At 36.2% G+C, this 15,404-nt stretch overlaps 1 protein-coding gene across 3 annotated transcripts in view; it reads left to right on the forward strand.

Moving 5' to 3' along the window:
• Positions 1 to 14,389, forward strand: part of LOC115451753 (proline dehydrogenase 1, mitochondrial) — a 40,091-nt gene extending 25,702 nt beyond the window's left edge. For 2 of the 3 annotated variants that reach the window (XM_037436770.1, XM_037436772.1), the window contains 8 exons: positions 6,102 to 6,283; positions 6,584 to 6,648; positions 7,622 to 7,800; positions 9,871 to 10,150; positions 10,444 to 10,581; positions 12,196 to 12,306; positions 12,772 to 12,934; positions 13,718 to 14,389. In XM_037436770.1, coding sequence (XP_037292667.1) covers positions 6,102 to 6,283; positions 6,584 to 6,648; positions 7,622 to 7,800; positions 9,871 to 10,150; positions 10,444 to 10,581; positions 12,196 to 12,306; positions 12,772 to 12,934; positions 13,718 to 13,923 — 1,324 coding nt within the window. In that variant the 3' untranslated portion in view covers positions 13,924 to 14,389. Of the gene's footprint in view, positions 1 to 6,101; positions 6,284 to 6,583; positions 6,649 to 7,621; positions 7,801 to 8,675; positions 8,703 to 9,870; positions 10,151 to 10,443; positions 10,582 to 12,195; positions 12,307 to 12,771; positions 12,935 to 13,717 lie in introns of all 3 variants that reach the window. The other variant, XM_037436771.1, reaches the window with a different exon arrangement.
• Positions 14,390 to 15,404: the final 1,015 nt, after the last annotated feature.

A 15,404-nucleotide genomic window follows, 5' to 3' on the forward strand; every position in this document is an offset into this window, starting at 1 on the left:
CATATGCAAATACACTCTATATTACATAATATCATAAAGTTTTTTTTTTCCAAATTCAAATTGCCCGGCTTTGTGAAAATGTTTTATTACATTAAAACCTGTATGGTCGATAGATCCCATTATTATAGGTTTATTCAGTGCTTTATATTTTTTGTGATTATTTTTTGGGGAGGGGGGTGCACGTGCTCTTCGCACCCCCCTCCCGGGGACCATGATACTCTACAAAATGGAGTCTTATTCGTGTTTCGTTTCTACAAATAATATTAATATTTTTAGAAGCTATTAAATTATAATTACAATTTTTATTGTACACGATTCCATAATTCAAATATTTTGATGGCTTTTTGTATTATTCAAGTAAAATTATGTTTTTCGGAATAATTTCTTCATGTATGGATGTTAAAGATATATATGTTTTTTATCTTTAAAATTGAATTTAAAGTAATCATTTAGAGTTTTCAAAATTACATAGTTATAATTAATTATGATGTTGACTCAGGAAATAATAGTTCATAGTTTTTTTTATCTATATTTATTTAGCGTTTTTATCTATAAGAACATGCGAATCCCATCGGAACTTATAGTATATAGTTGTCCATACGATCTTTTTATTTTTATCTTGAATATTTATAGCATAAAAGACGATTTCTCTCGAAACCACGGGAGACTTTAACTAAACAGTAAGCGATTTCTATAGTAGAATTCAACGATTCATGACACTGCGTAACTTTATTGGGTTTTTGCTGGCAGAATGCCATGAACTACAGATAACCAGACAAGGAATCGGCCTGTACAAAAATCTATTTGTTTCTTTACGGTTTATTTACACTTCAGTCTAATTTATTTGCCGTTAATTGGATGTTGTTACGTTAGTAAACGCTGTTGTACTAAGATGATAAAAACTGTTTGGTTTGAATATTAATCTTTAATAGTATTTTGTGGTATCATTTGAGAAGTGAACAATTGTTTTTTTTATTAATAATCACACGCAAAAACGTCGGTCCGCCTCGCGACCATGATTGCAGTATTCGAAACTTCGGGAATAAAATTAAAACTACATAAAAAGCCACGATAAAATCCGAAAACCAGTTTTAATTCAATGTCCAACAGTCTCTATGAACAGAAAAATTACGCAAAATAGTTTATACTGCAGTCAGTACCGTAGCTTGCCATAGCGGGGCCCTATATCTAAATTTGTTGGGGGCCCTTTAGAGCAATGCGAACTTTTAGGTGCCTGCTTAGTTTAGTGTGGACCAAGAGGGGCCTAAAGTTCGTGGGCCCCGTATCACTTATACGGCTGATACAGCAGAAGCTACGCCCCTGACTACAGCTGACAGTAAGTACCGTGTGGTACCAGTAGGTAAACTGGTTCTTAAAAAAACATCTTGTTTACAATAAACCCTCTAAAGTTTAGACGGATTATTGACTTTAGACTCTAAATAGTGTTGGCGCCATTAATATTAATTCGTTGCGGTTGCTGGTTGCAATTAACGGCCATTTTATATGCTTGTAGAGATTATCGTACGCCTCTCATATCTCGATACTTTATCGCATTATACACAAAACCACGTGCTCCGTAGCTGAGAGTAAAAAAAACGCGTGGGCTGATCAATATTCATTATTCTTGACAGTGTGAGGCGATTCGAACACTATGCGTGACCGGTGTTTGGATGTGGCTATTTATATAAGAGCCGGTATGCAAAACGATTGTTTGTTTTGGGACGATGTAAATAAAGTTAACATTGGAATGGTCTAGCGAGTATATGGGTTGTGATGAACCAATTTTCTTTGCCAGCGGATTTTTTATTGGCTTGAGGCGTGAGGGTATACGATAACCACCTTTATCATTACGTATTATGTAACAAAGTCCCCAGCCGCATCTGAGCGTTATAAGCTCAAATGACCGAATGGATTTCGATGAAATTTGGTGTGAATTGAGATTCAGTGGTTATAGGCTACATTTATCCCAGGAAAATGTACAGCGGGACTTATCACGCATAAAGTTTTGCACGCAGGCGAAGCCGCGAGTAAAACTAGTTTTTAATAAAAGCGACAGAAGTGTCTCATCCTTCGATCGCCAGAATTACAGACTGCATAGTAGTCCAGTAGGATGCAGTGGCGAAAGGTATTTTTTCCATAAGGGAACCCTACGCAACATATAGTTTTCATATGCATAAATGCGGGTTGCAAATCGGTTTAATGATAATTACATTATAAATAAAGGGAAGCCGGCAGGAATCGGGTTATATAGACCATTCGCCATTGATAGGATGTATACTAATTACCGACCGATCCCAGACTCAGGATTCTGAGTAATATTATCGTTTATGCGCATGAGCATTCTCTCTAGTCCTCACATCAATCAGTTTAAAAAAGAATGGGTTATCTCCTATAGATGTGTCAACTCGAGTTACTAACTCGAGTTAACTCGAGTTGGGTTTAGATCGAGTCAACTCGAGTTGAATTCTCTTTAACTCGAGTTTAAATACTTACTTTATTTATGTTACGAAGATTTAATCTTAAATACATAAAACATAAATACATGATGAATAAATAAATTCCTTTTTTATTGGTGAGTCATTACATTTGTAAAAATAACCCAAAACAAATCATTACTCAGTTTCATTTTACCCAGTTAACTCGAGTTGAACTCGAGTTACGTGAATTTCAACTCGAGTTAGCTCGAGTTGTGTTTATCCCGAGTTGGCACATCACTATTATCTCCATCATCATCTCAGCTATAGAATTAACATGCCTTCAAGCATGTATATAGTATAAAGTGCAAGACATCGTACAGTGAGTTGTGGTAGGTTGAAATGCGTAGTACGAAAATAACTTGGTTCAAGAATGTTCGTTTTTTCTTCGTAGGTAAATTTTATTTTTTATTTAACGAACGGGTGTACGGTAAATATATGTTTAATCACGTATGTTTTTAGTTACTTCGTTAATTACATATTTTAAATGCAATAATATCTTAAACAATTAGCTTATATCGGAGCTATAAAAGTTGCCAATAGGAAGAGGTTCCCATAATAATTTATAAATAATGTATATCTACCAACAATATTTTTTTCCATTAAAATAAGTACAAACATGTTGTGCTTATTTTTCTATATAGATACCTACACTGTGTTTATCATTACCAGGTAGTGTTAGGAGCGAGGTTTGTTATTAGATACGTAGTTCCCCTCTGCCGTCCAGGTAAGAATTGGATTTGGGTGATGACTTTAGATCGAAGCAAACCGGTTCATTAGTAGAAAAGATACGTGCTCAGCAATGTGACAGTATAATAAATTATATATATAAAATTAAGTAGAATACTGTCACTTGCATTAATACATCACATTTATACATATTATAAAACAAAGTCCTCTTTTCTGTCTGTCTGTATGTTATCGATTTTCACCAAATCTATTGAACGGATTTTTATGAAACTCAGTATGGAAATAGTTAAAGATTCTGGGAAAGTTATAGGCTATATATCCCGGGAAAATATATAGCGGGACTTTTATTTCAGAATACTCCTTCACGTATGCCAAGCCGCGAACAAATGTAGGTATATATATATTTTGACAGATTGTGTTGCTGAAGGAGTTTCTTGCGCCGCTTCCTCATATCTATAAAACTTTCACAAGCGGTGCTAGATTCATGACAAATCAAAAGAGCTTGTAAAAAGCTATCAGCTGATTTCAATAAATGATCCCAATCTCAATCTCCAATCCGATTCCGACAATGAACCAATCAAAATCACTCATTTGTGAGCATGTCAAAAATACTTTGTTCTGATTGGTCCAATTTTGAAAGAGATTAAAAGAACACATTGGGATCGTTAAAATGGCGATATTTGAATAAGGAAAATTATGAGTTGAGTTTCAGTTTAAATAGGGCTGATAATATTATTTATGTATGTTCGTGTTTCATGACGTATGATGTTGCGATGTGGTTTCTAATTCGTTATCTCCGCAATAAGGTTTCTTTCGATCTCGCGCACGAATGAATGGCGTCAGAGTTGCCTTATCAATTATATTTGTATAGAAACGTAGAATGATATTCTTTAACCCGTCATTAGACGGCTGTGGTAATTAATATTGCGTTTAATTTGTCATTTGCCTGTGACTCCTTTCGGGTCCAAATTTTTTCCAGGATAAATATTTTCCCAGGATAAGGTAGTCTATAACATTCAGGAGTAATGTAGCTTCTTATTAGTAAATAAAAAAACATTTGTTTAGTAGTTTCTCGGATTAGTGCATTCAATCAAACAAACTCTTCAACTTTATATATTAGTATAGATTTTAATAATGATTAACGATATAAACGAGGTTGATTACATTGCATTATTTTAGACTTATTGTGACTTATATACGGGGCTTTCCTCATATTAACAATTCACGAGTTGCTTACGTGGATTTGGGTACGATGTAATCTTTTCTTAGCAGATATAGGTGTGCTAAATCGGTTGATGCAATAGAAAAAAATTCGTTCGATTTTTGAGGTGACGTCACCGCTGTTATAGTATAGCGTGCGAAAGAGATAGCAAGGGGCTTTTGCACTTCCACTCTACCCTATGATAGTGTTAAATACTAATGGACGTCTCATTTTACGATCGATTTGGGTGCCATTGTCACGTAAAGGTACATTTTTATTGTTATACAGGTAATAGCCCATATAGGGTAAAAGTAATTTCAAAATTAAATTATTTTTACTGGGTGTCTATATGTTTGATTTAAACTCGGACTTGGTTAAATTAGGGAACATTCCCAAAAATAGTGGTTAAGTATGAGTTCAGTAATCCAAAACTAGTTAGACTTCAGTAAAACTATATTTTTGATCTTATTGCGTTTGGCCAACATTCGCACAATAACTTCGTACAAAATACATTTATAATTGGCACGACGAAGAGAAAGTGGAGTAATGAAAATAACATCAGTGATCGCCTGACCCAGATCTATATAACATAGAAAAAACACGTTCAATGTCAAAAGAAATTGTGCTCTGTCCAGTTTTAATTGGGTTTGTATTGGCGAAATTGCACGTTAGCACCGCGTGGCTCACTCTTGCCAAGACTGAGAGCGAAAGTGACAAATTTCAGACGGATTTCTGAGTCACTGAGCTATTTGGTAGGTCAATAGCTTATTTCCGCGTTGCTAGACGTTTAAGATCGGTTTTGGATGGAAGGTGCATCGTATGATTGGCGCAACTTTTATTTATGAATTTGTTTTTGTGTGTAAAATGGTTGTAGAGGTGTCTCAAATTATGTTTTTTAAACATGCATAATATTATATTTTGTCCAAAGTCTTCATGATATTGTCATTGTCAGTATACGGTTATTCCAGAATTTTAATTAGGCGTTCAACTTTATAGGAAAAATGGATAAATATATTCATATTGGGTTTTGCCATTTATTGTTGCAATAATTAGTTATGACATAATTATCATTACTGTTGACGTAAATATCGGATTGTGTAATACAAAAATCCTTTAAAATATGACATAGGTGTTTTGATTTTTAGTATATTTTTTTATGATTGTGCATAAAGTAACAGAAAGATATTTGTAGCTTACTTATTACCAGACTATTTAATATAATTTTTATAGGCGGCAGGGGAATTCAACATGAGAATAGTTTATGCTGGATTTTTTTGAGTTGTATAAAACAATTTATAAATTGAATATTATGTTATTACTTTTTACTACTTTGCCTTTTCCAATATTGATTATTGCGTTAGTAGATCTATTTATTGTCAAAATGAATGAAAATTTTATCAGCTATGAAATATTAATGAATCAAAGTTTAACGGAAATATTCTGCGACAGGCAGGGCATTGCTCTACTACATATACAGACATATTTTCCCGGCGACTTACGTACACCGCCAGCTTCTACGTCAATAAAATTTAAAATTCCAACAGCGTCTTACAAAGGTAATAAATAAAACTGTTAAATTCGAAAAACGTCTTACACGGGAACGAACATTCGCGAAATATTATGTATGAACGAATTACCACTGCCTACCGAACATTCGCGAAATATTATGAATGAATGAATGAATCACCACTGCCTACCCCTAAAGGAACAATCGTGATACTATGAATGTCCAACAGCGCGTCGATCTCGGCGTACGGAGACAAGAAGGAGGAGGGTCAGCTGAAGCAGTACCACGTGGAGCAGCGGTTCGCGGACAGGCGGTACAAGGTGACCAGCGCGCGCACATACTTCTACCTCAACGAGGCTTCCTGCGAGAAGAACATGGAAGCATTCCTTAAGAGTATTGACGCTGTTGCAGGTAAATATTGTGCATAGTTCTCATTACTATTGTTTTGTACGTCCGTTAAAATACCTATAGCTTAGTCTGTTACATTTTTTTCGATAATGTATCCTACGATTATGTAGCTTAAATAGGTAGATATAGATTATTTGTCTAAATGATGTAGATAAGAATCAGTTCAGAGGCCTTTCCACCCGTCCAGTTGAAATCCGTATAAATTAACGCACTTTAATGCTCACACAATTGTTCACTTTTAATTGTATAAACTTTTTAACAGTGTACATATTAAATGTTTTAATCTAACGTTTGATTTTACAGGAATTACCAAGAGCACTGGACTGATGGCGGTCAAGTTGACTGCGCTCGGCAGACCGCAATTACTTGTAAGTTCAACTATTAACATTCCCCGACCGTATTGCGGTATTCAACTATAAGACTTACCGGAAAACGCAGCATTGGACGTCTATCTGCAAGGTGGACAGACGACTTGATAAAGGTTGCAGGAACGCGCTGGATGCAGTCCGCTTACGACATGTCCGTCTGGAAAACTTTAGGGGAGGCCCATGTTCATCAGTGGACTTTATGTGGCTGATGATGATGATGTGACTTAAATCATAATATAAGCTAGCGGAGATGCTACTTTTGCTCGCACACTTCACTGAGTTTATATTCGTCCCATGACTTGATTTAGACAAGCCTATGTATTTCGTTCTCAATTTTAATCACTTGTAACTTATTGTGTGTTTCGCAATGGTGTTTTGGAATCGAATATTCGGTCACATTATCTATTGCTCCAGTGGCTTTATACCTAGAATCCTATTACGAGACCAAAGAAGCTATTTTCATTGTTGATATACGATTTTCGCACCAAGATTGCCTTTCGACAACTCTGTCCGATATCTTTGGTGTTTCAAGCCTTTGGAATGTTGCCAATTTAAAAGTATAGAAGCCTTACTTTAACGTATTTTGGCTGTAATCCAAATTGCTTTATGTATTATAATACGGCAACAAAGTAGAGTAATAAAAATAATTTAATACAGCAAAAGGCTTTTCTCATAGTTCTTCATAATTTTAATAGCTTACGACAGCGATTATCATTTTCACATTCGGATCCAGAATTTTGCTTTGGACGAGCTTCTTTTAGCAAAATTTTACAAAATAGTAAAACCATTTAAAGTTGATTAAATAGAGCTTAGTGGAAATAATTAGACTAAGTAAGTAGGATAAGTAGATTTAAATTAGGCATGTATCAACCTAAATGATTTTAGGAAGGACTCGAAACTATCAAATTTTACATTTACGTATCCCGCAGCAGTGGTTTATCATTCCATCACAAAAAATACGCATAAATTTCAGCTGCAACTGTCGGAAGTGATCATGCGCGCTCGCAACTACATGCAACAGATAGCCGGAGGCACTGGCAACGTCCTCACCCATCACAAGACCATCGAGGACTTCCAGAGGTATTTCGGCGACCACAAGAACAAGCCAGAGGTCCAGGAGTTCATGAAGAAGATCACATCGGACAAGGAAGGGTGAGTTGGGATGATACCAGAGCGGCCACACATTGATGTCGTTATTAAAACCTAAGACATTCCAGTTGTGAGTTAAATAATGAAGTTTTAAAAGCTTTTACATAGATGATAACAGTCACACTTAACTCTTATGTATTTAAATCATTTGAGTATTAGGAACTATACTGGGATTTACAGTTCCATAAACATTAAGAACTGAATCGGATGTTAGTCAATTACTGAAACAGTAACTACGGACTCTCTTGGTGCAAGGTCCTAACTTATGGTTTCTCATTTTATTTGCCCACTGTTTAACATGGTTGAATACGATATTTTGTATTTTACAGTGCTGAGTGACGTTGCTATTGTGTGTGGGCAGGCGACCTTTCATTGATTGAGAATACTTTTCGTGCAATATTTCTAAGGATGGTAATGACTGTTCGAGTAATTGGGTAGCATTATTTGGTGATCAATAACTCAAGATTATGTTTGGCCGCTCTTAAAATACCTATGGGATTGTGGTGACGGTGGAATCGGGAATCTTTTATATGCTTCGCACTCTATTTGTTTACATTACCACTGTCTGCTTCTCCACTATTAGAGAATAAAGGAAGATACTTATTATAATTATTTAAATATAGCCTATAGGCCATCATGAGTACTGCATTCCATTTTATTCATTATATATATTTAACTTTATTTTATTTAATCATAAAATATCAAAGCCGTTGTTGATTTTAATCACACATAAAATTAGCATGCTTTGTCATGGCACGCTGGTTTTAGGAATAATTAGAAAAAACCTTGGCATAATTAGGCAGAAAAAAAAACTGATGCATGTCATTACCATTGATCATTACCAATGAAAAGATGAAGGTAGTTCAATTTATTTTCAGCGTTCTTCACCTATTCCCGTGGGACCGGTCAGTTGCGACACGTTTATTATTTGTAAGGGCTGAATTGTGAATGTTGCTTTCCATTGGCTATCCATTAGGCGCTGGATCATATCGCTTCACTATCTAACTTCATTTGTGGTTTTCAAATGTTTACTGTTCATCATCACTAGCGTGTACCAGAAATGTGAATAAATATGTACCCACTTGTCAATGTTTTTTATACTAGAGTAAGTAAACGAGCAAGCGTCTATTGCTTTATGTAATCCGTTGACTGTACCTATGTACAGTTTACCACAAAATGCGAATCTAATGCAGATGTTTGAGGGAGTTGCGGTGCGTTAAATAAATTCGCCAGTAGAATAAATTAATTTTACAAGCGTCGCCTAGCGCCGCTCCAGTGGTAATTATACTGGTAATGTAATATGTTGACAGTCTTGCTACGTATACCGTACAACTTATCTACCTTTTACATCTTCGGTGACAAAGCATTCTTATTAATAGTTAAAAGACCAGAAAAATCAGGTTATACGGTTAGTGGGTACATATTTAATTACATTTTTGATACGTGGAAGGTGATTAACTATACGGTTACAAACGATGTAGGCTATATACTTGCTATATATGTAGTGAAGATAAATAAAAACATTTTTGGGTCCAGTAGATCCAGAACTTTCCCCTTTAGGTCGAGTTCTAGCTTGATATTAAGAAGATGTAAGTTGTGTAGAAGTCGCCCCATTAGTTTACAATAATGAGGGATAAGAATAAAGATATAAATCTGCCAACAGCCATTATATTAGTTGAATTTACATACTCTTTGCACTAGTATTAGTTCATTCTGCAAGATGTCAGCGATTAGGGAGAAGGGAGCGTGGAGTAGTAGAGTAAATAATATTAATGACCGTCTCCTAACGCTACCCTCTTGCATTCTTTCCCTGCTGCTCCCTTTACTTAGGTCTCTCTGTACACAAAATAGGTATAGGGCTATATCATCATCATAAACCGAAGTTATATATTTCTAAATTTGAAAAAGTAGAGTTTTCTGACTTCGGCCCTACAAGCGAAGTTCACTAACATATCAACATAACAAATTGGTTATAGCTTCGAAACAAAAGTAACTGACCCGCACCTGACTCGAAAAGTGCAGGCCGCATGTTTTAGCTTTGTTATGATTGCTTATTTTTACAAATTGTTGCAGTATCGTCCATCTGTTCCCTTGGTCGAACATTCTAGATGAAGACATGAATCTATCGGACTCGTTCCGCGTGCCTGACCCGAAGACCGGTCAAATGCGTCGGCTGATCTCGCAGATCTCCACCAAAGAAGAGGAGATGTTCAGGAACATGTTGCGCAGGCTGAACCACATCATCCAGATCGCGAACGACGCGGATGTGAGGATCATGATCGATGCGGAGCAGACGTACTTCCAGCCAGCCATATCCAGGATCTGTCTTGAGATGATGAGGAGATATAATAAGGTTAGCTTCGGAAATTTGAGCTGATGCTATCTGTAGCCATTTTTGTTGTAGTTAAGACGAAGAGATAAATCGTTGCAGTTATATTTTTTGTGCCGACTTTTGTAACTATCTGATCTAAACAAAATTTCCATCATTTTTAGCTCTATTTTGTAAGGAAACCTCTAAGCTCTGTACGAGGGAGAAGAATGCCGACATGTCCTAGTTAATATGCCTAATATAACATCTCTAGTATATAATATCCGATAAAATATTATCCTTAGTAGTAAATATTATACAGAGACGTTTCTTCGCAGGACAAATTCCTAGTGTTCAACACGTACCAAACCTACCTGAAGAATACTTACAACGAGATCTTAACAGATCTTGAGCAGGCGCAGCGTCAGAACTTCTACTGGGGCGCCAAGCTTGTGAGGGGCGCTTACATTGAACAGGTAATAATTAACATAATCATTATCATCCGAACGATGTCTATAACTGAATATTGACCTTTCAATGTTTTTCACAAATCTCTTGGGAGGGGTACGATGTCTTCAATTGAATGTAGACTTTCCAAAGTTTTTTACCGATTATTTGGAAGGGGTCTGCATTCAGTGAGTTCAGTACCTTTATCAGGGGAAGTCCTTATAATTGGACAACAGGTCTAATGCTGCGCTTGTATACATGCATCTCATTTTCACGATAATAGACATTTGTATTAGATTTAATACAGATCATAACTTCATGCTCGATGAGTTGGCCAGAGGTGCAACTAATGTACTTACAATTAGTTAGATATATAACTAACTTCAACGCTTAGAGTTAAGTAATAATATCAATGCCAAGCCTGGTGGCATACCATTAATTGGGTATTTGCCTTATTTTTATTTATAACTTGTATAAAATATACATACGTTGTATAAATTATAAAAACAGAAGAAATCATTGAAAACTGGTGAAAAATCCACAAGTTATAAGCTATTGAAATTAGATAGTAGGGGTGAGTGTCCACAAATAGAAAAGGAACGAAATACTTGCACGTGACGTCAGCGGGCATTACGATAGGTACGAAAAAAGAGATGGAGTGATATCCCCACTCTACGCCTACTCTTGCACGTAGCAATATTTGAAATTTGAATTACTGCTTCATTTCTTTTCGAATATTAATGCATGGCCAAATATCGTATTCGATTTTAAAATAACTCAGATATATTTTCTCCAATGGAAAGACTGAAACGAAATTTTACTCCCTGCACTCTTAATTAAGAATTCGCTAGTGAGTTGTGACACATTCTGGCGGGCTATTTTCCGGGGTCAGCCAATGTCTATCCAGTTAGACAGGTCGGCATATTTCTGGCGACCGGCCAGGGATTTACGACTCTCGCTAGTCGCTATTATATTTGAACTACATTGTACAATGTATTATTTATAAATGGTTAAGTGTTTGTAATTAGTAACAAACTAGGTCTTGCTAACGACTCCGGTTGCGTGAATGCCCTATCCCGGATATAAATAATATTGTGTACCTAGCCAAAATATAAAGCACCTTATATATTATTCCAGGTCAGGGTCCTTCTGTGTATTTGCGTCTCATGAAGATCCAAACATGAAAATATGTAAAAATTCAAATATCCTAAACCTTAAAATATGCATTCAAATATTCTAACCTCCAAGAAAGGGAGGTTTTTTTTATTGCTTTGAATGACAAGACTAGCTTGCCATTCGCCTGATGGTAAGCGATACGACCGCTCTTGAACAGTAGAAACACCATCCAACACCTTGAATTACAAAGTATTGTTTGGTATTCCACTGCGCTCGCCATCCTGAGACATGAGATGTAAAGTCTTATCATGTCCAGTAGGTACACTGTCTACAATGTAGTACTTCTAACCGGAATACAATAATGATTACATACTGCTGCTTGGCGGTAGAAAAAGAGATTGCTGTGGTATCTATCCAGGCGGACTCTCACATATAAGAGACGTACCTCCAGTTAACTTGCAACACAAAGTCAGATTTTCGCATTTATAATGATGTGTGTAAGGTTATTAATCGTGTTGTGTTCTCAGGAGCGCGCCCGAGCTGCGGCGATGGGTTACGAGGACCCGACCTGCGAGAACGTCGACGCCACCACCGCCTCCTTCCACAAATGCCTTAAAGAGATTCTTAGCCGAGTTAAGGTATGTATCAATTAAATTATCATCGCCATCATCAGCATTAGGATCAACGCCATCGGTATCATTACCGTAACCATTAACATTTTTATTATCTGTTGGGTCTTTCTTATCATTATTTCCTCTCCAATTTTCATCCTTGTTCTACTTTGTAACAAATATGACATGTACAATTTGGTTTTTATATTTTACGACTGCCTCATAACCAGAAGTCAGAAGTCGTACTCCAGTGTTTATGAATATTGTTTGTGAGACAGTCAATATCAACTGTATGTTTTAATGGTTTTTTCGCTTTTGATTAAATAAAATATGACCTAATGGTACTCAATATCTATATCTCCAATATCAAATTTGCTTTCCATACTCTGGATTCTTAATATTGATATGTCATTTCTTCTTACCTACTTACATTAAATATATCTGATACTATCATTCGCGGAGTTCGTCTTCAATATTTAATTTTCTTACCAGGGTGAGCAGAAAGACCGCCTCGGTATCATGGTGGCCTCCCACAACGAGGACACGGTCCGGTACGCCATCCAGCTGATGAAGGAGCATAACATCAAGCCGGAGGACAAGGTGGTCTGCTTCGGGCAGCTGCTGGGCATGTGTGACCACATCACCTTCCCGCTCGGTATGTCTTTTTCTTTTTATTTCCTTAGTAGGTAAACGAGCAAGCGGTGTGCCTGATGGAAAGCAGCATTTGCCGCTCATGGAATAATGGAATGCTAGGGGCACAGCCAAGCCATTGCCTACCGGCAGTTACTCATGTTATGGTAATGGTCATCGATGTCTATCACTATCTTCGGATCATCACCGGTCGACTTATGATGGGAGAGGTGGGGTATTACCAAATTTGATTATGATAAAAAGTCTGGAATTTCATGCCAGTTTCCAATAAGGCAAAGGTTTTCTATAACCGGCCGGGTTGGATAAACAAAACTGGCTTCAACGTTGCTTTAACACTGCCATAAATAGCAGTGTCTAAAGTACTTAAGTGGTTTGGTTACAAAATGTAATTGTACACTGATGACATACCATGATAACGATGCTGTAGGTACTTATAAAGTTTTGTCACACGACGTTTTTTAAAAGATCTGACGATGCACATTAAACGGTATCAAGACGCTCAGCAAGCTCAAGGCATTCGGCAAGTTCAACCATTTGCACACGATGCGCAAACGTACGTTTAAAGCGCGTTTATTAGCCTTCGTATCCATATAAACATACATTCTGCTAATACGCGTCGATAACGGACTCACCAAAGCGGCGTGTCGTCTGCTCGTTTTAAATGGTCGTGTCCAAAGGACATTAGTTTTGACGAACAAATGTAAGATTGCAATAATACGCCATTCAGGAGTAAAGGTACTAAAAACAATCCAGTATTCTAAAGGTTTATTTATTAATTTATTTGCAGGCCAAGCCGGCTACTCCGCCTACAAGTACGTTCCATACGGCCCAGTGGTCGAAGTCCTTCCCTACTTGTCCCGGAGGGCGAATGAAAACAGAGGATTCCTCAGCAAAATCAAGAAGGAGAAGAAACTACTTCTCAAAGAGATCATTCGCAGAGTTGTCACCGGTCAGATCTTCTACAAACCAGTTGGCAACTACACACCCGTCTAGATTGTAAATTAGTGTTTGTTTAGTTAATTTATGTTGCAGTATATATATAGGGAACGAATAACGATGTGATAACAGATTCGGAGGGTACAGATGATAAAAATAACGATTATAACCGTTATTATTAACGTTGTAACGGTTATAACGGCTGTTTTTATCGTTGTTTTGCCACGGACTTTTAGTTCTTGTAGAACTGTGCGTTGTTTTTAAAATCGCTCATTATTTCTGAATTGTTATTGTTCATTGTCTTGCGTTCTTTGATGGTATTATTTTGGGAGTTATTACTTAATTTGTGTCACCTCATTCTTATAAGCACTTGGCAGATTGGAGACACGAAATTGTTGATTATTGATTATGGTATTACTGAGATTTTTTTATTTTCTTTCTTTGCTTTACTGAAGATATTCGGGGCTTAGATCATATTGGTCCAATGCAGATTGATATCATATTGATAAAAGGGAAAAGAACGCAAGATGATTTAAAATAACAATTGCAGTATTGATCGCTTCAGTATTTTTTATTAATTTATTGAAAACTGTTATTAATACCAGGGCTTCATTTTATAGTGTTAATATAAAATCGATTAGGTCGCTGTTATTCGTATTCTAAACTAGATGTTGTAAAAATTATAAAAATAGTCACATAACATGTGCGTCCTACGAAAAAAACGAAAAAAAATGTAGAACAGGGTTTAACGTTATTGCGTAATATGTTGTTATTTAACTACTTGATAAAATAGCCGATTTTGTAGCATGATGTAGTCTTTGTACTTCGCATTTTATAGCACAGGCCTACACTGATAGCTGCTATTGGACGTTGGTCAACTAAAAACCAATAGCAACTTAGGTTATATAACAATATGCTATTCGATATAACGTGGTAACTCATAGGATCGGTTTAAAATCGATGTGTTATTCATAATATATAATTGCGAGGATAATAACTAGTCAACACCCATATTATAGAAAGTTGGGGAAGTTGTTATCACAATATTGTGGAGTAATATATGATTTACATTGAACGTACGAAATTACTGGACTAAATATGAATGTAATAAAGTTGAAAATCGAGCAATCTCTGATTTCAACAACCCGTGTCGTTACACCTAGTTTTATTTCATAGGGAATAACGTGCAATACGATAAACATTGTTTTGAAATGTCAAATCACTTAGTAGGATTTTGGAATGTGTCATAAGGGGTTAACGGGGCGGATTTTTTGTGCTTGTAATGTCCTTGGTTTTTGCATCGTGAGTATCCAAGTATGGTGCACTTCATAGATAAGTGTATAGATATGTCTGCTTACATCTTGGATTTAAAATACATTAAGTTCATATGATGTCTTGTTACTAAATATATTCTGGTAGATAACAGAAATATATAAAGTACCGCATACATTATGAATTTGGCGTATCTATATACTATCTATGAGAGTGAGTATTTTACGTATAAAAGGCACATATAAACGCCTGTAATCCATAAAAGG

Source organism: Manduca sexta, chromosome 9 (assembly GCF_014839805.1).
Source record: "Manduca sexta isolate Smith_Timp_Sample1 chromosome 9, JHU_Msex_v1.0, whole genome shotgun sequence".
Classification (NCBI taxonomy): domain Eukaryota; kingdom Metazoa; phylum Arthropoda; class Insecta; order Lepidoptera; family Sphingidae; genus Manduca; species Manduca sexta.